This window comes from Oryctolagus cuniculus, chromosome 3 (genome assembly GCF_964237555.1).
Source record: "Oryctolagus cuniculus chromosome 3, mOryCun1.1, whole genome shotgun sequence".
Lineage (NCBI taxonomy): Eukaryota > Metazoa > Chordata > Mammalia > Lagomorpha > Leporidae > Oryctolagus > Oryctolagus cuniculus.
Window position 1 is genome coordinate 159,249,673 of NC_091434.1, and position 26,352 is coordinate 159,276,024.

The 26,352-nt window shown below is 37.8% G+C and overlaps 1 protein-coding gene across 1 annotated transcript in view; it reads right to left on the reverse strand.

Moving 5' to 3' along the window:
* Positions 1-1,877: 1,877 nt before the first annotated feature.
* Positions 1,878-26,352, reverse strand: part of SLC13A1 (solute carrier family 13 member 1) — a 90,669-nt gene continuing 66,194 nt past the window's right edge. The window contains exons 9-15 of the mRNA XM_008258262.4: positions 23,131-23,229; positions 22,587-22,688; positions 17,128-17,234; positions 12,411-12,520; positions 6,488-6,649; positions 4,968-5,105; positions 1,878-2,768 (exon numbers count right to left, since the gene is read on the reverse strand). Coding sequence (XP_008256484.1) covers positions 2,631-2,768; positions 4,968-5,105; positions 6,488-6,649; positions 12,411-12,520; positions 17,128-17,234; positions 22,587-22,688; positions 23,131-23,229 — 856 coding nt within the window. The 3' untranslated portion in view covers positions 1,878-2,630. The remainder of the gene's footprint in view (positions 2,769-4,967; positions 5,106-6,487; positions 6,650-12,410; positions 12,521-17,127; positions 17,235-22,586; positions 22,689-23,130; positions 23,230-26,352) is intronic.

Sequence of the window (26,352 nt, forward strand, 5' to 3'; positions counted from 1 at the left end):
TGCACACATCTGACAGACAGCAGGTCTGAATTCTGGAGATGCCTACGAGAGCATTAGCAGCCGGGTTGAGTGAAGGATTCACCTATGCCTGCGGGGCCTGCCAAGTGCTTACATGAGCAGACAGTAAATAGGCACTTAGTGAAATTGCTACTATTATCTAGACAGATCCAATTCTAAGTAAGATACTAGAATTTAAAGTGACAAAGATTTCTAGTTAACCTTTAAGTAATGATCAAGATAATAACAAAAACACTATCTACCACAGGAGTGGGAGGACAAAGATCTGTCTTTCTATTTAGGGTTGCCTTTTAGAAACTTTCCAAGACAGTATACAACCTTCACACCAAAGGAACCTGAGGACTTTGATGCAAATGGAGCAAATATGAAATGGGTGTTGTCATTTTCTATAAGTCAGCCAAACAGAAAGATGTAGCAAGAAATCTCGACGGCTCAATTACACAAATTTTGACTAATATTTTTCTTGTACTCAGCTGGCAGCTGTTAGAAAACTCATCAAAATTATTCAAGGTGAATTACTCATATTATTTTCCTGAAACCAAAACTTACTCGCTATAATTTGTAAAGTCATTTTATTTTTCATAATTAAAATGTATCCATCATATAATTCAGCGGTGATAAACTGAATGATGAGAAGAAAGCAGAAATGTAATCAATATTATGGATCATAATAAGCGTGTAACCTATGATAGGGAAAAGAATAAGTGAATATCATAAACACAGAAGATTTACATGAAGCAGAAATATGATAGTTTAGGTTTAAGTGGACACATTTTTCTTTGAAAAATAATATTGTATTAACTAATTAATCAACAAATAATGAACGTGAATAATTATTCAGAATACATAATTTTGAAAGAAATATAATTTTAAAAACCTCTTTATATTTTGCTTTTAAAATATTTAATTGGCACACCATAGTTACACACATTTATTAGGAACAGTGTGATCTTTTGACATCTGCTTACAACGAGTAATGATCAGATCAGGATAACTGGAATAATCAGCACCTCAGACATTTACCATTTCTTTGTGGTGAGAACATTCAAAATCCCTTCTTCTACTTGCTTTTAAATAAACAATAACTTACTGCTAACTTTTGAAGAATAATTGCATAAATAATCTTATCTGCAAAAAACAAAGGAAGTAGTTCTGCAATGTATAGGAAGATATTTATGAAGATGAAAAATATCAAAATTTTTTGACCTTATCTTCCATTTTATTTTTATTATGAGAATTGCTGTGATCTAACTTCTCTGTCTTTCACTATTAGCTGTATTTTATTTGCAGTCTATATCTTTTCGTTTCACATAATTTTGGAACGCCTGTAGACCTTACTCTTTTTCACATCCTGAGTGCTATAAGGTTGTTCTCACTCTCCTTTTATTTGAATATTTGGGATGTTTTCTGTTGCTGTTGTTGTTGTTTTGGTTTTTGTTTGCTTATTAGTGAATTTTATCTTTTGTAAATATGTTACATTTTAACTATTATTCTTTATTTCCTTCTGATGTTTTATTCAATGTTGATAAAATGGAATTATATGACTTTTTCTATTTCTGAATGTAGTGTTAATTCGTTTAATTTTGTACATTTTCTTTTTATAAATAGGATGTTACACATTTCTAAAACAAAATAAACACAAGTTGTTTGCACATACATAAAAATGTGCTAACAGTTTTGTAGTGTTTGGTTTTCCTTTCTAAATATACTGTGCAAATAGTGCAAATCACGGCAAACTTTATCAGCATCGCTAACAAACATGTTACTCAGTGCCCTGAAGTCATAAAAGAATTAATTATATTAATTTACCCATAGAATCAAGTAGAAATTAATACTTATCAATCGGTTTTCTGTTTTCTAGTGGATTCACATAAAATTTTTAAATTACATACTACTTTAAATTTTCATACTTGTACTAGGAAGATACTTCAAAAATTTGTGGAAATGAAATTAAAATATAAGTTTATTTTGGTACAAAAATATTTGACATCCATGCAATTGAGTGGGGTCTTCCAAAAGTTCATGGAAAATGCCTATCATAATAAAAATATACATAGATTTTATATATATGTATACATATTTATGAAAGTACTCCAATTAATAATCCAAATAGAAATGTACATTTCATTTGGATTAAACCATGACTTTTGTGGTTTAGCAAACTCACTTGAATAACTCTACAGAAATGATTTATCCAAGTACCTAATTAACAGAGATATTTTATTTTCTAGTTTTTTCTTTATGGTAAGTTTCTGAAATAATATATTGATACTTGAAATGTTTCACTGGACACCAATTGTAAGGCAAAGTTTATGGCCAAATCTCAGTGAAGATCAAGTAATAAATTATACCTACTTCAGAGGAAGCAAGATGCAGATAGTCCCTAATCAAAATTCAACCATCTGCTGCTCACTGAAGGCCGGTGGATGTTCTGTGGATGCATTTCATAAGAAAAATGGGCTCCAAGTCTAGACGGTAGGTTTTGGACGTTTCTGGCATCACAGTTGGTACACCAGATCTGATTTGAAGGTATCACCAGTTTTGCAGAACCACATTTTACAATGAATGCCTAATGGTTCCCAAAAGTCACCATGAAACAGAACTTTTGCTTATCATGGTATCGTCTGATTACCAATTATAGGAGCCCAAGAAGGGTAAGTGTAGAGGTCAAACATGGGTACCATCCAGGTGGATATGCCAAGCATTACCACTGCAACACCCACAATATTAACACCAAGTCCAGCTTTAACCTAGAACAGAAAGAACATAAATGTCAGTCTCCCAAAGACAAACCTAAAGAGGATTTCAAATGCTGTTGTAGAAAGCACATGCCGATTTGACAAGCATTCTAAATGATTAGCAGGAAGTATTTTCATTTCATAAAATCAGGGGTTCTTCCTTCATTCATGTCAAATGAAAATCTGTCTCCAAGTACACATCATTTGGGAGGACAACCTCAGGGAGATTCCCCTTAAGAATATTCCTAGATCATTCTGATTATGGAAAATTCTCCTTAAAAATCAGTCATTTCATGTTAAATCAGAATGAAGATTGGGAATGGGAGAGGAAGGAAGAAGAAGGTTTGGAGGGTTGGTGGGAGGGAGGGTAAATCTGTATATATGAAATACATGAAATTTGTATAACTTAAATAAAATTTTAAAAATTCAGAATTTGAGTTTTGTGGTTTTACACATTTTAAGATTCCATATAATAACTGTATTCTTCATAATCTCAATGATATTATTGGTTTATCCCCCCAGTACTGTTATTGAAACTTCATAATGTCATTTCTATTTCTCTTATTTTTTGGGGGGTTGTCATTTTTATAGCTCTTGCATTAATCAAATATTCATTAAACACGTTCCAGACTGCTTTCTACCCATTAAAATAGAGATTGCCAAGTTATGGCCCATGATCTGTTCTTGTAAGCAAAGTTTTGTGGGCCCAAAAGCACACATATTTGTTTACTTTTGACTTCCTTCATGGTAGAATGGCAGAGTTGAGTAATTGTGACAGAGACTGTATGGTCCACAGAGCCTCAAATATGAATTATCTGGCTCTTTATAGAGCAAGTTTGCTTACTCCCTCATTGTCTGTATTAAAAGAGAGAGTCCCAAAGCAAATGGAGGCTACCTGGCCATGATGAATATAGCAGCTCTTCTCTGTCCGCTCATTTATTCCAGAATCCTCTTTCTATTCTTTTCAACATGAGGGACTTTCAAAAAATTTCATGGAAAATATGTATTATTTCTAAACTCCATTTCCATGAACTTTCTCAAGCCTCTTTACACATCTACATAGGGCTTTGCATTCATTGTACTAACTACATTTTGTTCACCAAAAAGGCATTGTATGACTTCTACAGAGAGGAAATGCCACAATTTTTCTTTGTTTTGGTAAACATGCAATAATCGCACATATTTATAAGGGTGTAGTGTGATATTTCAGCATATGTGTACAGCATGTACTGATAACGCTGAGATGATTCACATTTTCATTTACTTATTGTTACTTTATGTTTGGAGGCTTTTAGCTCCTCTCTTCTAGTTCTTCAGAAAATAGGAAATGTGTTACTCTGAAGTGTGGTCACCTGGCTGTGCTATACAACACTAGAAATCATTCCTTCTAGTGAACTGTGCTTTGGTACCTGTTATTCTTCCTCCCCTAAACCCTTCCCAGCCTCTAGTAATCACTTTTTGATGTTCAGGCACTTTATTTAGCCTCTACATATGAGAAAGAATATGTATTTGTCTTGCTGTGTCTGGCTTATTTTACCTACAAGTTTTTCATTTTGTAGGGAACAGCAATCTCTGTGGAAGGGAGAACGCCAATACTTACCTTATAAGTGCATTTGTACATCAAGGTCATTGAATTTACCTTGGTTATATTCTTACTTCGCTTCATTTAGATGTTGGTAATGAATATTGGGAGGGAAGACTAGAATATTCTGAAGCCAGTTTTTAATATCACTACTTCTGTAGTTGGCCAAAATATGCACACTTCATCTCTCAAATTTGCATCATTGCTTATTTCTCATCAGGTATCAATATTTGAATCATATGAAAAATAAAGCTTTTTCAGTGGGCAAGCATGGAGCCCAATGTCCTATTCGAGGAATGTTGGCTGCATAAATATTTGTGCTAGTAAAGCGTAGTGTTGTTTTGATGGACACATTTCACCCTTTTGCCTAGACAGGCTGGATCCTGATCCTGACATGCTAAGTTTTAGCTGTTTTGCTCCTCTCCTTCTTCTGGAGAATTACTGATACATTTGAAAGCTCTATATTTGTGACTATATATTCTAATGGCTCGTTCACTTCTGCCTATTACTCTGAAAAACAATTCTGTGGCTATCCACGCGCAACTTTAGAAACAGAAGTCAAAGGGATACAATTGAAGACATCACAAAAATTGTGCAACGTATGTGACAGTATTCTTTCAGCAACTCACCATGTCAACGACTGTGAGATGGCCATATGAAAACACAATGGCATTGGGTGGGTTTGCTACTGGTAGGAGAAAAGCAAATGAAGTGCAAAGAGTAGCCGGCAGCAGAATGTAAAGAGGGTTCACGTGAATGGCTTCAGACTGTCATAAAAAAGTAAAAGGAAGAAAAGTAAGTGGTTGAGGGTGGGCGTCAACCATCAAAGTGAACAAATTTATATCATAAACACTCCAAAGAAACATAAAATTATTCAGTAGATGCAGTTTTAATTTGAAGAACAGTTTTCAGAGAGTGTCTTCTTGTTTTTCTTAATATGGCCATTGTTCCCTATTTAAACAATGGAGTCCGATTTATTTAAGGAATTATTTGTTTCAGGAACAATGTTTCAGAAACAATGCTAGGTGCTGTGGTGCCTGTTCATATATTTATACATAATACATTGTTATAAATTATAAATAACTCAAATACATGTTATATAAATATTTAAATTTTCACAATAATCTTAGGAGATGACTACTATAGCTCCAAATAACAGATGAGAGAACTGAAGCTCAGAGAAGCTAATAGAACTGATCTAGGCACACAGCTGATGAGCTGCAGAGGAGCTTAGAAGGGGTCTCACTGCCTTTCTCACTCTGGCATTAACTTTCTTGCCTCTGAGATGTTTACTTTAACATTTCTTTAAGGAGCATCACAGAAGTGTTACCACTATCCTTCACACAATTTTCTAACTGTTTCATCTTGAGGGAAAAAGTAGAAAGACCCCAAATGATATTTTACCAATGTAAACAGCCTACATTTATTTTTCTAAATTGAAGCAGCAGCTCAAGCAGACCCTTGAGCTGATGGCAGAACAATTCCTGGAAGACGATCCTTCTTAATTTAAAGTGTTTTCCATTCACCAAGCTCATCCATCCCAACAAGAAAAACATTTAAGCTAAAACTAACTGTTTCTTGTAATTGCTGTTGAGGTGGGGAGGAAAGAAGACAGCCTTTCCCTGTTTCTTCTAGGAAACACACTTCTGACTTTTTTTATTTGTCCCTGGCAGTAGAGAACTCTGAATAAGCTATTTAAGGCAGAAGTGCACGTTTAGCTTTCCCTTCATTTGCAAATCACTTCTATAAAGCACAACTCAGAAATTTGATAACAATCTTACTGAGGGAAACATGTTAGAGATTTAAATATTAAAGTTACCAGGAAATATGGAACCCCAATTCTTACTGTTGGAATTGTGACTCTTTGATTTATTTGCAAGTGAAAAAATTGAATGGGGATTAGACAAATTGTTCACTTAAGAGTCTGCCTCTTGAACATGGTAGAAAACAGTTCTCAAGTCAAGATTTCCTAAACAGATATTAATGCAAATAAAAAACCATTCTGCAAGTTTCTAATAGGAAGTCCACTCAGGCAAAAATAAAAAAAAAAAAAAGAGAGAATCAGAATTCCTAAGTCAAAATCTACTCTTCCGATGAAGAGAATATAAAAGATAGAAAGAACGTAAAAATCGATTAAATGAGTACTCACCAGTGGAGCTAATATTGGGAAGAGGATGGTAATGGTCGCTGGATTGCTAGCTACCTCTGTCAAAGATGTGACGATCAGAGAGGATATCAAAATTATCAGCCACACTGGTAATGAACCTAGGGGAGATAACTTATCTCCTATCCACTTAGATAGTCCAGAGGCCTAAAAAAAAGCAAATTTGAGAATCTTGGTATTCATTAATATTTTATTTTAATCAGATATAACTTTAATACATAGACAACATTATTTGCTCTTAGAACTGTTTCTAAACTATAACTTTAATCTCTCATTTTTCTGTGGTTTTATAGATCCAGTCAGTTTGATGTGGAAGTGCCACTGCTTAGTCTTGTTTTGGCATTTTCAACATGAATTAGGAAATTCAAATTGTCTTCCCATATTTCTTTTCAATGAAATTTTAATTTTATCTAAATAGAGAATATATGAAGCTTTAAGAAACAGCAGCCAATCTGGTTCACCTTTCCCAACCTCTAAGTTATGTTCTTCAGACAAAAACTTTAACTCTTACTAGTTATGAATAAATCTAAGTATAAAATTAGGTAATTGTATAGTTATCTTTAAAATAATATTCTAATCATACATTTTCCCCTAATTTTCAAATTCAGACATTATTCAGTTCACTGACTTCCTAACATGTTACATAAGGATTCGGGTTTTTTTCAATACCCACCATAATTTTAAAAGTTAGTAGAAACACGATTATAAATTTACTTTGATGAAAAAAAGGTTGACATCCATGCATAATTTTACATAATATACATTTTCAGCAAATGTTTTGATGACCATTATGTTTTCTGTCTCTTCATTCCCTGACACTCACATACCAACATTTCAGATTAAAACAATATTTAAGGGTCCAGCACTGTGGCATAGAAAGTTAAACCTCCTCCTGCAGTGTCAGCATCCCACATTGGTGCCAGTTCAAGTCCCAGCTGCTCCACTTCCATTCTAGCTCCCTGCTGATGCTCCTGGGAAAGCAGCAAAAGATGGCTCAAGAACTTTGGTCTCTGTATCCTCGTGGGAGACCCAAAAGAAGCTCCTGGCTCCTGGCTCCTGGCTTTGGCCTGATCTGGCTCTAGCTGTTGCAGCCATTTGGGGAGTGAACCAGCAGTTGGAAGATCTCTGTCTGTCTGTCTCACTCTCTGCTTGTCTCTGTATCTCTGCCTTTCAAATAAATAAATAAATGTCTTTAAAAAACAATATTTAATGTTTATCACTATGATTATCTGAATGTTGTTCATCATTGAGTCACTTAGCATACTATTATCATGTTTAGCTTGTTTGTTTTTTATTTGTATGCTTTTGCATGAAATATTTGCCTCATTCTTTTGTTTGCTTAGTTTTCTAAGCATCTATTACTAATTAATCACATTCGCCAGTAAAAGTGGAAAACGCCCCCACGAACAGGCAAATGTATCAGGTAATTTGTTTCTAGGTTCCCTCTCAATGATGTCTATTCTGAAATAGTCCCTTCTCCTCCATCCAGACTGGCTGCTCTTTATGTCTACTCAGTTGAGACCTCTTTTTGCTGTCACCTTCCTTGACAAGAATTCTTCATTTACTCTTTTTGTTGGGAGAGTACATCCATCCACAGCCTTTTGAGGACTGATGCATAAAAAGTAAATTGTTTAAATCTCTTCATTTTTGAAAATCTTGTTTCTTTTAAAAATATTTGTTTTTTTTGTTTGTTTGTTTTTTGCAAGCAGAAATAGAAGAAAGAAGAGAAGAAGGGCGGAAAGGAGAGGAGAGAGAGACGAGAGGGCGAGAGTGAGAGAGGGCAGCAGTCTTCATTTTTTAAGATTCATTTATTTATTTCAGAGAGAGAGAGAGAGAGAAATGTCCTCTGTCCACTGGTTCACTCCCCAGATGGCCGCAACAGTCAGGGCAGAGCCAAGCCAAAGCCAGGAGCCATGAGTTTCCTCCAAGTCTCCCATGAGGTTGGGGAGCCCAAACAATTGGGCCCTCTTCTGCTGCTTTCCCAGGCAACCACCAGGGGGCTGGATTGGAAGTGGGGCCGCCAAGACTCTAATCAGCACCATATGGGTGGGATGCTGGCATCCCAGGCGGCAACAGACCCTGAGTGAACACTCTGTTGGTTTACTCCCCAAATGTCAGCAACAGCTGCAACCGGGGCAGGCCTAAGCCAGGAGCTGGGAATTCAACCTGGGTTTCCCACGTGGGTGACAAGATGTACTTGATGTTTTTGGGTACTTGTGACATCACCTGCTGCCTCACAGGGTACAGATTAGCAGGCAGCTGGAATTAGAATTAGATCTGGGACTCAAATCCAGGCACTCTGACAAGGGATGTAGACTTCTAAAGAGCGGTCTTAATCACTGTGCAAATGTCTGCCCCTTTTTTATTTTCTTTCCACACTGACATGATAGTTCAACATTCGCAGAACTCTAGAACTGAAATAATTTCCACTCAGCAGTTTTAAGTCATTGTTCCTTTTCTAGGGGCTTAAGTTTAATTCAGTTCTTTAGAAACCTAATTCATTGTACACAGAGTAGAAAAATTGGCTGCAGTCAGATTAGAAGTTAAGTTGTTCTGTTTTTTGCACCGAATGGATGGGAAACATTCTCTTTTGGTGAGATATAAATGAGCTGCTACTTCATGCTCATGAAAAGCTAGGATTGGCATCAACAAAGCTCTAATTATAAGCAATATTTCAGGTTGTGCTTATATATTATATATTATGTTACATTAATTAATATATACTATATATTATATAATATAACTATATTATATATTATGTATTATAATATATAATACATATATTGTATATTATCTATAATTATAATATATATTATTATATATAATATTATATATGTTGATTTGTGTTTATATATAGAGATTTTGCATAAATTTATATACATTTAGTCATTTTTTTTGGATATGACCTTGGGTGAAAAAATACTGTCTACCTTTTAAGCCACATTGAAGACAAACTCATTCTAGAATACATATACTTTAGGAGTGGGTTTTATCTGTCAGATCAGATGTCGGAAAGATTATATCATACATTACTTTCCCTCTCAGAAGGTCATTGGAAGCATTTCTTCATCCCCAGGGTTCCAAATTCTACATGAAGTACTTTGATAATGGGCGCTCAGTACCTACCTTAGTTTAGAATCTCTAAGTATTCAGTTATGGGAATGATTTTGTATTTTTTTTAAATGTCTGTCCATTCTTTTTCCTCTGTTTCTGAAATTCCATTTAGTTGAGTATTGGATATTTTGGATTGATGTCCTAATTTTCTTATCTCTTTTAAATATTTACCTTCTTTTATCTTTTTGTTCTATTTCTGGAATATTTCAAGCTTCATCTTCTAACACTACTACTGAGTTTTAAAAATTTCAATTATCATATTTCTAATCTTCAGGGACTTTTTTCATATTCTCTTCATATTTGTTTTTTAAAAGCAACATTCTATTTTAGCTTCATGCCCAAGATTTCTAATATCTTTTAGAGATTTCAATGGTAAAACAAAACTTTCTTTTGCTTCATTTATTTTCTTTGCTTTATCTGTGTTGCTTTTCTATTTGTTTTTCTGTTTATTTTTCTAACTAGCTGTTGTATCTAAGGTTTTCTCAGCTGTCTGGCAAGCTTGCACTCCCTACTCATTTTAAGAGGGAAACAGTGAAATGATGATTTAAAGCTTTTTATGTCTGGGTAAGGATTATTGAAAGACTGAGCCATGAGCCATTGTTTCATTGGTTCAATTTTGCTGCAGAGTAAATCTTAATTTTTTATAAGGGAGGAGAGAGAGCGAGCAGCTGCTTGACTGTTACTGGGGCAAGTATCTGGGAGGCTCACAGTTCATTGTACACTTCGTAAACCTTCCTCGAAACTCAGGTCTGCGTTTATTCCAGCTTGTAGAGTTAATCTGCTGCTCCAGTTTCCAAATTTCTCCACGGACTTATGAATACATCTTATTGGCTCTTCCTCTTGCCCGCATACAGATTTCACCGTTCATTACTTTCTATACTTGTTCAAAGCCAGTTATCCCTTAAATATCTTCTATCTTGTAAGTGTTATCAGTATCTCCTGATTTTATTGACTTTGTCATATAAACCTTGCCTTTATGGATTGACATTTCTGTTCAGTTCTTGCCATTTTAGTGGATATATCAAAAAATATAGTGCTAACCCTTCCAAGAAGACAATTTTTGAGGAATGTGTGAATGGAGAAATGTAGGAGTTATTCACTGTTAGAATTTTTAGAGTGACTACTGGCTCCTATGAGATCAACCACATTAAACTAAAATGGAGAGGGTTTGAAATAGAGGTAATTGCCATGAGGTGAACGGCATGATAACTACCACCTCTATTCTCAGAAGGGTTATCTGCTTATGGATAACTGCCAGAAGTTTTGAACAAAATGTTTATGATTTAATTTTTTTTACAAATCGTTGTAAAACCAGGTTGCGGGGGTATATTGGTTCAGCCCTATGGCGTCAATCTGGTCACTTAGGGATACGGTAATTTTATGTGTCCTGTGGAGATCTGGTGTTGTGTGCAAGGATTTTGGAGCAAGATAGGCCTGTCTCCTGGTTTACCTAATTTTCCCACTGAGAGAACCTGGTGCATCAGACTGTGTCCACATCTTTTTATTGCCTTAGATTTTGCTACTCTAAAGTCTGGCCAAGTCCACAAGTCTGTGGTCCAGTCTAGACAGATATTCTGGGGAACAGAGAAGAGCCAAATTCATAACAATGGCAGACTTGCTGATTCTGAGTTCCTTGCAATACATATTAGCAAATAAGATTGGAAATCATCTATTCTGAAAATCCATGTCATTTCTCATGAAAAGGTAGAAAAGTATATTTGTCTTATATTTCTACCACTCTTATTTGGACAGTCAAATGAAGACCTAAAACAATGGGACACTGGGAACTGAGACAATTTCCAAGATTTTTTAGCTATTATTACAGACTTGTGCTGAAAGCCCAGTATCTAAATATTATGTCGAACAACACAATAAAGTTGAAAGCAAATAATAGTTTCCTGATAGGTTATGAAGAAGAGGAGAGAAGAAATAGCTATTTATCTTGAAGCATAATAATTTAACTTCTTCCTTCAAGAGCTGGGCACAACACCTTTTTTGTGGTTCTTTTGCATTTGATGGTTAAGGAAATGAAACAGCCAAAAGATTTGAGCAGTTTGCAAAAGGCTGCAAAATCCAGAAATGAGATGCTTTTAATTAGTTTAAGAATAAAGGATTTTTATGGGGCTTTTGAAGATGCTTTTCTTCTAGCAGTCCTACAATGGCCAGTGCAATGACAAAGGAGAAGGACCTCCCCAGGCTGCTGTGTTGTATTAGTTAGATAGGGAGGTCAAAGAAATAGCTAGCTGTATTCCTCATAGTGTTTCATGTCTTCCTAATATAAAACACAATTTAATTTATTGACACAGTTATGTAAAATTTTCTCTATTCTTCATTCAATAAATATTTATTAAATGCTAGTATTATTTCTCATTTTCCTTTGATAATAGAACAAGAAATTTTAGAATATTAGAGTTACTTATATTCATCAGGAAATAAAATAAAGGTATAAACAAATAAAAAAATTCCATGGAGCCACTTTGCTTAAGATTTTTATGTAAGATTTTTCTTACTGAGCTGCACTTCTAATACTATTTCATGGATTAAAATGGTTAGTCTTTGCATTCATTCTTTTCTTATGTCAGTATACCTTAACTATTATATTGTATGCTTACAGCCTGTAAAAATTCTTGAACTCTGAACTTGCCTCATCTGTGTGGTATGTTCACAGCACAACTGCTAAAATCTGCATCATTGAAATGACAGGATAAAGGTGAACATGCCAAAAGCTTGAAATATCCTTGTGTTCTTTAAATGGTCTAGTTAATTGTTAGATGTCGTATACATAGAGTATTACCTCACAGCCATCTGCCAGGGCAAACCCTCCACCAACAAGAATGGCTATATCCCAGGGCATGAAAGTCTGGAATTCTTTCCAAGTAATCAATGGAGAGTAATCAAAAGCAACTGTAAAACAAAATTCTATGGTTAAATGTTGCTTAACATATCACAATGTGACTTTATTTCACCATCCTATATAACCATCTCACAGAAAATTTGTAATATGCCTGTATTATTTTTAAAGAGGACATTCTCCAAGACTTTGAGTGATATCCACCTGAACCAGACGGAACATTACACAGCAGTCCCTCAGTATCTTTGAGGGATCAGTTCCAGGAGTTCTGCATCTCCCTGCAGATAGACAAATCTCCAGTACTTTATACAAAAAGGAATTTTCTGGGGCAGGTGCTGTGGTGTAAAAGGTTAAGTTTCCACCTATGGTGCCAGCATCCCATATGGGTTCAGATTCAAATCCAGGCTGCTCCATTTCTGATCATACTCCCTGCTGATGGCTTGGGAAAACAGTGGAGGATGGCCAAAGTGCTTGGACCCATGCACCTGTGTGGGAAAAGAAGATCCTGGCTCTTGGCTTTGGTTTCAGCCCAGCTCCAGCCCTTGTGTCCACTGGGAGTGAAGCAGCAGATGGAAGGTCTCCCTGTCTCTGTCTCTCTCTCTCTCATTCTCTCTCTCTGTAATTCTGCCTCTCAGATAAATAAAATAATATTTGGAGAAAAATAAAAAAGGAATTTTCAAAAACCTTTCAACATACCTCTCTATACTATAAAGAATCTCTGTTTCACTTATAGGACAATACCATGTATATGCTTGTTAATAGTTGTATTCAGGGCCAGCGCTGTGGTGTAGCAGGTAAAGCCGCTGTCTACAGTGCCGGCATCCCATATGGGTGCTGGTTTGAGTCCTAGCTGCTCCACTTCTGATCAGCCCTCTGTTATGGCCAGGGAAAGCAGCAGATGGCCCAAGTCCTTGGGCCCCTGAACTCCTGTGCACTCATGTGGGAGACCCGGAAGAAGCTCCTGGTTTCTGGCTTCGGACTGGTGCAGCTCTGGCCGTCGTGCTAATTGGGGAGTGAGCCAGCGGATGGAAGACTTCTCTCTCTCTGCCTCTGCCTCTGCCTCTCCTTCTCTCTCTGTGTAACTCTGACTTTCAAATAAATAAATAACCCTTTTTTTTTTATCCAAAGTATGCTTTTAATTGTATTTTTAACAAATGTCTTCTACATATTATTCATTTGTTTGAAAGGCAGAATGAGATACAGATGAAATGGAGATCTTCCGCCCACAGGTTCACTCCTTTAATGTGTCTAATATCCAGGCCTGAGCCATGCCAAAACCATGAGCCAGAAAGTTCATTAATGTCTTCCATGTGGATGGAAGGTACTGAAGTACTTGAGCCATCATCTGCTGTCTCTCAGGTTGTGCATTATTAAGAAGCAGGAAGGAACTGGAGGTGGCACTTGATCCCAGACATTCTAAAGGGCATCCCATGTAGCTGCTTAATCTATTGTACCACAAAGCCTGCCACTAAAGTATATTTTAAACCAAAAGTATAAAAATAGTTGTTGTATCCCATTGTTTAGGAAGTAATGACAACTCAAAATGTCTGTACATATTCAGTACAGACATGGTTTTTGTTTTTTTCTTTTCCAAGTGTTTTCTATACATGGTTGATCAAATCTAGGTATGCAGAACCCATGGATACAGAAGGCCAATTGTATTAAAGAAAAGAAAAAAAACTTATATTTTAGGGGAAATCCTTTAGTTAATATTAAAAAACACATTTATACAAGGTATAACACTGTCACTTGCAATGCCATTAATCAATTCATTCTTTCATTAATTCCACCAACATCATTGCTTAATATGAATAATAGTGCATTGGACCATGCTATTTTTTTGGTATGTACAATGTCTGTAATATTTCATTGTTTCCAACAGTATTGATGTAACATTTTCATTATTATTCACTAATATTTTTCATGTTTTATATCATTTTTAAATAATAAAGAGGGTCATAACAGATTCATCAAGATTCCAGTTTAAATGTAAATCAGAGTAAATAACAAGTATCATTTGTGAGACTCTTGAAATGCTCATAAAATAATTTTTGTAACTAGTTTTCTCGATATTTGAGTGCTGAGCTCTCCATTGATTTGTTGATAAATAAGTTCATTTAAGATCACATTATGGCCAGCTCCGCAGCTCACTAGGCTAATCCTCCGCCTTGCGGCGCTGGCACACCGGGTTCTAGTCCCGGTCAGGGCGCCGGATTCTGTCCCAGTTGCCCCTCTGCCAGGCCAGCTCTCTGCTGTGGCCCGGGAGTGCAGTGGAGGATGGCCCAAGTGCTTGGGCCCTGCACCCCATGGGAGACCAGGGTAAGTATCTGGCTCCTGCCATCGGATCAGCGCGGTGCGCCGGCCACAGTGCGCTGGCCGCGGCGGCCATTGGAGGGTGAACCAACGGCAAAGGAAGACCTTTCTCTCTGTCTCTCTCACTGTCCACTCTGCCTGTCAAAAAAAAAAAAAAATCACATTATGTCTACTTAGCACTTGTATGTAATAGACAAACTTCTATATGGTGAGATTTTAGGATTCCTAATAATCCTGCTTCCTATTTCCAACACCTAAACCCAAACCAAACCTACTTTTTCTCTGATTACTGAAATTTTGATACCAGTTTCCTTCCTTGCGTGAAGGCTATATATCTTGTTAAAACATCTCTGTAAAGCACCTCTCATATAAAATTTAGCATATTATGTTTTTTATTCTTGAATTTTATTTAGGTTATACAAGTTTCATGTGTTTCATGTACACAGTTTTAGGAACACAGTGCTACTTCTCACCCTACCCCCAACCTGTGCTCCAACCCTTCTTCCTCCTCCCTCTTCTATTACCACTCTTAAGCATGTTTTATCTGATTTTTAATGTAATATGACTGAGGTTATCAGAGAGAACATGTGTCGAAAACTGATGAGAGGCCGGTGCTGTGGCATAGCGGGTAAAGCTGCCCCCTGCAGTGCCAGCATCCCTTATGTGCGCCAGTTTGAGTCCTGGCTGCTCTACTTCTGATCTAGCTCTCTGCTGTGGCCTGGGAAATCAGTAGAAGATGGCCCAAGTCCTTGGGCCCCTGCACCCACGTGGGAGACCTGGAAGAGGCTCCTGGCTCCTGGCTTTGGATTGGCTCAGCTCCAGCCGTTGTGGCCAACTGGGGAGCGAACCAGTGGATGAAGACCTCTCTCTCTTTCTCTCTCTGCCTCTCTTTCTCTCTTTGTGTAACTCTGACTTTCAAGTATATAAATAGATCTTTAAAAAAAATGATGAAAGAGAAACATAAAGAGACTCAAGCTCTTTCTGAGGGAATCACATGGGAATCAGGGACGTTTAGCTAAGCATTGTTTCCCCCAATTCTTCCTACCGCCAGGCCTGAGGGCTTTGATTGCAATGGTCAGAGCCTTCAGTCTAATAGAAATCAATGCTTCCGGCCCGCGCCTCGGCTCAATAGGCTAATCCTCTGCCTGCAGCGCCGGCACACCGGGTTCTAGTCCCGGTCAGGGTGCCGGACTCTGTCCCGGTTGCCCCTCTTCCAGGCCAGCCCTCTGCTCTGGCCCGGGAGTGCAGTGGAGGATGACCCAAGTGCTTGGGCCCTGAACCCACATGGGAGACCAGAAGCACCTGGCTCCTGGCTTCAGATCAGCATGGTGCGCCGGCAGCAGTGCGCCAGCCATGGCAGCCATTGGAGGGTGAACCAACAGCAAAAGGAAGACCTTTCTCTCTCTCTTTCTCTCACTGTTCACTCTGCCTGTCAAAAAATAAAAAAATTAAAAAAAAAAATCAATGCTTCCTAGATGCAACATCTTCTTAACACACACTGCGAGCTCTTATTTCACACGAGGATCAGAAATCATTTTATGATACACTGCTCATTCATGAATTTGACTCAAGAAGTCAGAGGGGCCGAGATGAATGCATGAATGCAAGTTTTACCCCAGTAAACAGAAATACACACACACACACACACACACACAACTCTATTAGTCCACTTCCCAACAATTATAAACCATTTGCCCCATATTGACAACAGAGACATGTGACCACTCAAAACATGCTGCATGGAAAGGATTCTGTATGGGTGGGGGGAGGCTGGATTTCCTCAAGCACAAATGCATGCTTCCTTCCTCATATCTTGTAAGTGAAGCGAATGCTCCCACTGAGTACTTTTTTAAATAGTGACTCTACATTACGATACGGGGTTGATTTACGTTTGCTTGGAACACCATCAGGCTGTAAATCCTTTTTTGTCTTGAAATTCTTCGCCTTTTTAGATCCTCAGGATTTATTACCAAGGGCTCATCTTAAAGCATTGCCCTCCAAGTTCTTGTTTCTATGTTTGCCAATGGTAAAATTAATTCTGCTTATGGCAGGAGAAGTGTTTCCATAGATCATATAATAACACTCAGGGGTGCCCTGACTATGGTGCATAAGAAAATCCACTGAGTTCTGCAAAGTAGGATGATCTTTCCTGTGGGTGGAGACATGTGCTAGCTGAATAGGCCACTGTATTGTGAAAATAGGACTTGCTAAGTCATGGATTATGTTGGCATGACCTTTGTTCTGTTCTAAATGCAAACTGAAACTAATGAGAATTTATATATGGGTGTTTCTTTTTGTTTCCTGTTTTTTTTTTCAGATTTATTCAGAAATATAAATGATACTTAACCAATTTTTCCTGTAGGTGTAGTTTTAGTCAATATCTTAGCTGGGATAAGAAAGAATAGGAGTCCTACAAGTAAGGCAACAGTTGAATCTGTAGCATAACCAGGGTACCTGAAAAAGGACAAACGTGTATATTAGGAAAATTTCATTAAGAACTTACAAGAAGAACATCTTTTGACTATGCTATAGCACATAAATAGTAGTGGTGGTATAGGTTATAGATTCTGTATAATCTACTCTAAAACCTATAGATTTCTAACTAAATGACATAACTCCTTATAACTAATAATCTCAGATCACATGCCCATTGTTTCTATATATTTCTGCTTATTTTAATTAGAACATATACACATGCCAACCTATTGGACCACTGTGGCAAATCTCCCTCTTAGGTAAACTTACAGAATTGCTAAACAATTTTTTCTTTTAATTATTCCTTTTAATATTATTCTTAGAAAATCGAGGTTATAACAATTATTAGACTAAGCAAAACCCTATACAATTGATTTGTAACATCTATTGAATTGAGGCAAGGCATGATGTTTCCAGAGTCCCCTAAAACCCTCCTGTAAATTGTGAAAAGGAATTGATCTGTTTCCTAAGATGCAACACCTGCTTCTGCAGTTGTAGACCCTAGCCATGTCATACAAATGAAATCAACCCATTTAATACTTTGCCCCTTATGAAACTCAATCAAGAATATTAATGATTGGGATGGTCTATGTGATTCTCATAAATGATAACTGTACAAATTGAGAGTGATTCAGGAACAGATGGGGTCTTAGAATCACTAGGCCATTCAAGCAAATGAGACAGATTCCCAGAAGCCCAAACAGTTAAGAAGCACCTGGAGACCAGACACCAATGAAGCAGGCATCAATAATCAGGATCCTGCTTTAAAGTGAGCAATATTAATGAGGATATTAGTGTAGCCTGAAAAGAAAAACTATACTCTCTAAGATTATTTGGCTATTTCATAACTCAGTAATGAATAAGTACTATAGAAGATTCTATATTCCTGTATTTTACATAAAAATTAAATAATCAAGTAAATACATTATCTTTCTCTGTTGAACATGTTTAAAGCAGACTGCTTTTCTCAAATGGTTTTTTATTTTTGATTAAAAATCTACCTCAGCATAATTTATTAAATAAACTTGTCCAATGTTTATAATTTTATTGTTATTTCTTTTATTTATTTCAGTTGTAATTCTTGGTTGAATTTTTGCCAATTTGGGCACCATGTAACTGGACTTTGTTTTATGTGAAAAGACACATTGAATTCATTCCAATTTCAAACAGATGGAATGAAAACATTAGGTGGCAGCTACAAATCTTGATATATCATGCTAACTTCAGAAATTTTTGATGTCTAAAACATCTATATATCAAGAAAGGCATAAATACTAAAATAATTTAGCTTTCAAAATACTTTTAAATTTTTATTTTATGACTTTTATTTTAGTGTATTATGAATTGCTAAGTTGTATCAGGATTACAAAATAATAGTTATGCAATTTTTATTTGCTTTGGGTTTGCTGATTAAATTTTATTTCCATAATCTATCTTTTCTCAAGTCTTTGTTTCTTTTACTGTTGCTCTTTCTTAGAATTCTAGGTAACATGAACGCCTGCCCAAAGCAAATACACTGTTTTCCTGCTACAAACAAAACATGTTCTGAATTACATTTTCCTCCAATAAGGAACAGAAATTAGAAGCTGATTAAATTGAATTTTCTATTGGGATTTCTGCCTGGTTTTTATTAGCTATTGTCTGATTTCATTTAATTCTTACATACTGGTGTTTAGATAAAGATTTTCCCTACTTAGGATGATAGGAGATGGATTTTGAAAATGGAGTATAATTATTTTATGTTGGTTTGGATTCTATTTCAAAACCACAGAACACTAATCAACTATTAAACTGTAACTTACTTTGACTAATTGGGTGATGCCTTTTGATTAGACCTCTCAAAATGAAAACTTATACTTCTAAGGGAAACAAAAAGTTTATAATGCTAAAGCAGACTGTTTCTTTGTTTATCCATTTATTTCATTTGAGAGACAACAAAAAGGTATCTCCTATCCACTGGCTCAGTCCCCAAATGCCTGCAATGGCCAGGACAAAGCTGGGAGCCGGAAGTTATTCTGGGTCTCCTATGTGGATGGCAGGGACCCAAACAGTTGAGCCATCACTGCCTGCCTCCTAGAGTGCACAGAAAGAAGCTGGAATCAGGAGCCAGAACAAAGTCTTGAACTCAGGCATTCTTACATGGGATGCGCATGTCCCACATGGTATCTAAGCCAGGAGACCAAGCTGATCTTTTGAGGTGGGTATTGTGCTGCATCAGGTTAAGTTTCTGCCCTGCATCTCACACTGTAGTGCATGGGATGGAGCCCCACCTCTGCTTCCAACCCAGCTTCCTGTTAATGTGTTCAAGCAAATGATGGCTGAATTATTAAGTATGTGCCATGCACATGAAAGATCAAAATGGAGTTCTTGTTTCCTGGCTTCAGTCTGACCCAACCTGATTATTGTGAGAATTTGGGAAGTGAGCCAGCAGACAGAGATCTCTCTCTCTCTCTCTCTCTCTCATTGTGCCTTTCAAATAAATAAATATGCATTTTGAAAAAGCTGATCTTTTAAAACATGCTGCCACATGGCATTACTTAACTTGTGTGGTCACTAAAAATTTAGATTCATATTTTGCACCTGCTTATAATGCATGTTGGCAATATCTACAACAAGTGAAGTTTCCATCAAAGGGAGGAAGAAATTTCTTTACTTCTATGTGGGAAGAATACATTTTTTTTTTTGAAAGGTAGAGTGGACAGTGAGAGAGAGAGACAGAGAGAAAGGTCTTCCTTTTGCCGTTGGTTCACCCTCCAATGGCCGCCGCGGCTGGCGCACGCTGATCCGATGGCAGGAGCCAGATACTTACCCTGGTCTCCCATGGGGTGCAGGGCCCAAGCACTTGGGCCATCCTCCACTGCATTCCCGGGCCACAGCAGAGAGCTGGCCTAGAAGAGGGGCAACCGGGACAGAATCCGGCACCCCGACCGGGACTAGAACCCGGTGTGCCGGCGCCACAGGGTGGAGGATTAGCCTATTGAGCCACGGCGCCGGCCGGGAAGAATACATTTTAAAAACTATTTATTTATTTATTTCTTGAAAGGCAAACTGGCATAGAGAAGGGGAGAGACAGGGTGAGTGGGAGATATCTTCCATCTGCTGATCAACTTTAAAATGGCCAGGTCTGTGCCAGGCTGAAACCAGGAGCCTGGAACTCCATTTGAATCTCCCACTTAGGTGACATGAGCCCAAGCACTTCTACCATCTCGTATTGCTTTCCCAAGCATATCAGAAGGGAGCTGCATCAAAACTGGAGCAGGGGCCGGCGTTGTGGCTTAGAGGGTTAAGCTGACACCTGTGATGCCAGCATTCCATATGGGTACTGATTCGAGTCCTAGCTACTCCACTTCTAATCTGGATCCCTGCTGTGGCCAGGGAAGGCAGTGGAAGACGGCCCAAGTCCTTGGGCCCCTGCACTCACGTGGGAGACCCAGAGGAGGATCCTGACTCCTGGCTTCAGATTAGTGTAGCTCCGGCCGATGCGGTCATCTGTAAAGTGAACTAGTGGATGGAAGACCTCTCTCTTCTCTGCTTCTGCCTCTCTATAACTCTGACTTTCAAATAAATAAAAAAATATAAAAAAAAAAACCTGGGGCAGTTGGGACTTGAATCAGTGCTCATATGGGTTGTCAGCATTGCAGGCAGTGGCTTAACCCACTGTTCCACAAAGCCAGCCTTGGGCAGAAAGCATTTAATCCCAAAATTTTGTTTTATGATCCCAAAATACATGGATTCTTGCTGAATATTATGTGACAGGAAGCCCAATCAGATACCTAATGAATTTAAGAATTACAGTGAAAGATAGATTGGGAACACATATCTCAATACCAGATTATTTCTATGGACACATAGGATGGTCTTTATTTGGAAATGGATGCTGTAATCTTCCCTCTTTCTTCAGATGACTCAGCAACAACCTACTTGCATGTATGACAAGAGAGAGAGAATTAAACTCTGACTTGGCTTCTAGCATTAGCTCTTCTTTTTTTTTTAAAGATTTATTTTATTTATTTGAAGGACAGTTACAGAAAGAGGTAGAGTCAGAGAGAGAGAGAGAGATCTTCCATCTGCTGGATCACTCCCCAAATGACCATAGCAGCCAGAGCTGTGCCAGGAGCCAGGAGCTTCCTCTAGGTCTCCCATGTGGGCGCAGGAGTCCAAGGACTTGGGCCATCTTCTACTGCTTTCTCGGGCCATAGCAGAGAGCTAGATTGGAAGTGGAGCAGCCGGGTCTCAAACCTGTGCCCATATGGGATGCAGACACTGCAGGCCAGAGTTTCAACCTGCTGTGCCACAGCACCAGCCCAGCATTAGCTCTTAAAATCCATCTTGTTACTTATCCAGGAATTCTTTATCTACAAAATCGAGGCTGACCTGCATTTGTAGGGAACTGGTGTAAAAATGCACATAAATGTAGAAAAATTCATAATATTGAATCAAATAAATAGTTCTCCATAGAGGTAAAATATGATGGTAAAAAGATAGAAAATGAATTCAAATCAGATTATTAGGAGGCAATGAATAGCTTCTTCTATTTCACATGATAAACATTTAGTAGCACTTCCTGTAGGGGAAGCACCGCACTGTTCTAAATACTGCTGTTGTCTTCATTTTACAGGTTAAGAAACAGAGAGCTAGGTGACTTATCCAAGCGAAAGAGCCGGAACTGGATCCCAAGCAGTGCAGCTCCCACAACTCTACTTCTAACTGCATAGAGCACGAGCTGTCTGCACATTACCTTTCTGCTTTTGAACGGATGGGACTCGCTTTGTGTAATGGGTCCTGGGTTTTAGCTGCATTATTATTCTTTTTGTTGTCTCATCATAAATTTAATTCCCTACAATGCCTTCCTTTTTTTTGAAAATTAAAATTATCTTTTCAGGGCATGGTGTTAAACCTAACAGTTAAGATTTTCATGAACCTTATCAGAGTCAGTTCTCGACTCGACTCTGAGTTCCAGCTTCCTGCTAAGGCAGAGCCTGGGAGGCAGCAGATGGTGGCAAGCAATTGGGTTCCTGCCACTCACATGAAATACCTGGATGGTGTTCTTGGCTGCCTGGCTGCTGAAGGCATTTGGGTCTGAACAAGCTAATGGGAGACATTGCCCTTTTCTCTCTCTCTCTCTCTCTCTCTCTCTCTCTCTCTCGCTCTTTCTCTCTCTCACTCTCTACCTCTCTCCTTTCTCTCTCAAACAAGTAAATAATTTAAAAATATATTCATGGGAAGGGAAGAAAAAAATATCATTCATTTTTTCAGATTCATAGGCAGCACCTAAGAGGGAAGCAGAGTGGAAAACAGGAAGGAACAGTAGACATAACATATAACACTTACTGTGAAAAAAGCACAGACCAACCAGAAATAAACCCGGGCTCCCGGGTAAACCACAGCAGGGCCATTATAATGAAGAGCACCAAGGTCACAATTTCTTGATACCTGTAGAGAAATTCCAATGCTATCAATTCACATTTTCTCAGGACATTTGTAGAAACCACACGAGCTGTTGTCAGGAGCAACCTTAGCAAAGCTCTCAACCCTGATGAGAACTAGGTATGCCAATAATTGGAGAGCATCAGTACCCGTGGCAAAGACCCTTTCTGCTTTGTGGGAACTCTCAGCTGCTTCTCCTTCTGCTTGGCAAATTTTAGTGGGCCATTGGTATGTATTTTGCCATGTTTTGTTATATTCAAAATCTTGGTGAATTGGGGGCCCTGAACAAATGTTGTAAATACCTTGTAGATAATTGCCCCCCCTCTCTTTTCTTTTTCTTTCTTTTAGAAACTACTTGTGGTATAAGCTGCACGTATCTGTGTGTGTGTGTGTGTGTGTGTGTGTGTGTGTATGCGTGCATGCACTTGCAAGGACGTGTATTTCTTACCTCATTGGTCCAAGCTTTTGGTATTCTTCCTTAATCACATTAGCACAAGCTTTTTCTTTGGCTGTTCTGGTTTTGCCACATTTGAACATCTCTTTGAAACTGAAAAGAATAATTAAGTCTATTAATCAAAGTTGTCCTTCACCACAACCCTGTTTTACCAAAGATTGTTGTGAAAATTCCATAAAGTATGAGTTTTCTCACTGATTGTAGGAATCTGTGTTTTTCCTTTTTTTAAACCTTATTTAATAGATATAAATTTCCAAAGTACAGCTTTTGGATTACAGTGGCTTTTTCCCACCATAACTTCCCTCCCATCCACAACCCTCCCATCTCCTGCTCCCTCTCCCATTCCATTCACTTCAAGGAAATCTGTGTTTTTCATCAATGCCTCCATCCCCTCTGATTGTCCTCTCTCCTCTTTTCCTTGCTCACTTTTCACTGCTTACTTTTTGTTGCATATTTTTCCTGACGTCATCTACTGATTATTTTTTCCAAGTCCTTTTTTACCATTAGAATTCTGCCATGCATCACTCATCTCTCAAGAGCACTTTGTTATATATTCAATTATTTTATTTTAAAATACATTTATTGTATATTTATAATATATCTTGAAGTTAATTTATTGCACTTGTTAGGTAACAGATTAGTAGATGGCAGGGACAGGGATAGAGCCATGGAGGATGTTTTGTTTGGCCCAGTATCTTTAAACACTGGTATACAAAGTGAATGCTTGTTTTATAAATTCAACAGTACCTTTGACAACTTTCTGAGCCAGTTGGAGTCAGATTCATCCATTTTCACAAAGTACCTAACTTGAGCTGTACCTAACTTGGGCTGGGAAGTCACATATATTGATCATGGTCAGAGTCTATATTAGGTCTATATTCAGAAGTAAATGCATTCTATTACATTTTTTTGTTTTTCCATTGCTATATCCTAATGATAATCTTCCAGATTTTTTTTGTGTGTGTAGTAATTTCCACTCTTTATTGCTTCTACCTGAGTGGTTTGTGATCTCTCTCCCCTGTGACCAATCTTTCTGTCCTGAAGTCCACTGCTTCCAAACTTTGAACAGTTTTTATGAATCATTGCTCTGGATGTAGAGCAAAAAACCAAATCCCTCCAGAGGAAGAAATAAATGGCAAAGGGACAAAGTTCCTATGGCTTATATCTTGAATGTGAGCAGCTCAGTTAGTTTATGTGTAGGTACAGGAAGCAGGGAGGGCTGGCGCCATGGTTCAATAGGCTAATCCTCCGCATTGCAGCGCCGGCACACCCGGTTCTAGTCCTGGTCGGGGCACCGGATTCTGTCCCGGTTGCCCCTTCTTCCAGGCACAGCTCTCTGCTGTGGCCCAGGAGTGCAGTGGAGGATGGCCCAAGTGCTTGGGCCCTGCACCCCATGGGAGACCAGGAGAAGCACCTGGCCCCTGCCTTCGGATCAGTGCGCTGTGCTGGCAGCAATGCACCCGCCATGGCAGCCATTGGAGGGTGAACCAACGGAAAAGGAAGACCTTTCTCTTTGTCTCTCTCTCTCACAGTCCACTCTGCCTGTCATGTCTCTCTCTCTCATAGTCCACTCTGCCAGTCAAAAAAAAAAAAAAAAAAAAAAAAAAAAAAAAAAAAAAAAAGAAGCAGCAGGGAGAATTTTTCCTGTAAAATCACTGGGGTGAACAGAGTACTTATGAGGGAGTAAAGAGTAAGGATGGCACAAGGAGAGGGCAGTTATCACATAGAAACACATGAGATGTTTTGCTGTGTTTTCTTCCCTGTTACTCTGCTGTAAAACCTTGCTTGGGCTGGGGTTCCCTTTGAAACAGCAAAATTTCCAATACCCTCAATTCTTTTTTGTTAGATATTTGTGGACTATTTATGGTAACTTTGCTGTATTCAGTGGGCTGTTTAATGTCCAACACAGCTAAAATCCATGACATTTGGGGACATATTTTCCAGGAAACATTTATATTTAAAATATTTTAAGATAATTATATTTATTAACTCCTAAAATAATTTGAAAAATTTTAACTGATAAATAAAAATTGTCTGCATTTATGGAGTACCATGTAATATTTCTACGTATGTATACAGAGTGTTATATCCAAAGAAACATACAGTATATAATTGTTATCTATAATCCCCGTATTGTACAATAGATCATCAGAATTATTACTCCTATCTAACTGTAACTTAACAGCCATTTATCAACATTTTCCCCATCAATCACTCCCCTCTGCTCTCCTCAACTTCTGGAAACCACTATTCTCCTCTCAAATTCCATGATATGAATTTTTGAGATGACATATAGGTGAGCTCATGTACTATTTGTCTTTCTGTGTTTTGTGTATTTCATTTAATCTAATTACCTCCAATTCCATCTTTGTTCTTGCAAATGACAATATCCCACAAATACTACTCAAGGCTGAGCAGTATTCCATTGTGTATATGTAACATATTTCCTTTATCCAGTAACCAGTGGATGGGTACTTTGGTTGTTCCTATTTCTTGACTATTGTAAACAGAACTGTAACAGACATGAGAGTGCAGATGTCTCTTTGACAGACTGATTTTATTCCCTTGGATATACACCCAATAGTGAGATTGCTGTGTTATATGGTAATTCTATTTTTAGATTCTTGAGGATCCTCTATACTGTTTTCCACAATGTCTGTGCTTTATATACTCACCAACAGTGGACAGGGATTCCTTTTCTCCATATTTTTGTCAGCACTTTCATCTTTTGTCTTTTTGACAATAGCTATTCTAACTGGAATGAGTTGATATTTCATTGTGGCTTCAATTTGTGTTTCTCTAATGATTAGTTATGTTGAACATTCTTTTCATATATTTTTGATCATCTTTATGTCTTTTAAAAATAACTTTACATATAGTCCTCATTTTCAAATTGGGTTATTCAGGGTTCTTTCACCATTGGCTTCAATCCCTTTATATTCTTGTCAAATGTATAACTTGAAAATAGTATCTCCTATTCTATAGGGGTTCACTCTGTTAATTATTTGCTTTACAGGCAGAAGCTCTTTAGTTTGATGAAATCTCATTTGTATATTTCAGCTTTTGATTTTGGGCTTTTGGGATTTGATCAAGAAAAATAAATCCCTGGATATTTGAAATGCCCTAAAGTGTCTCTCTTATGCTTTCTTCCAGTAGCTTCAAGGTTTCAGGTCGGGTCTCACACACTGGTGCAGGGGCCCAAGGCCTTGGGCCATC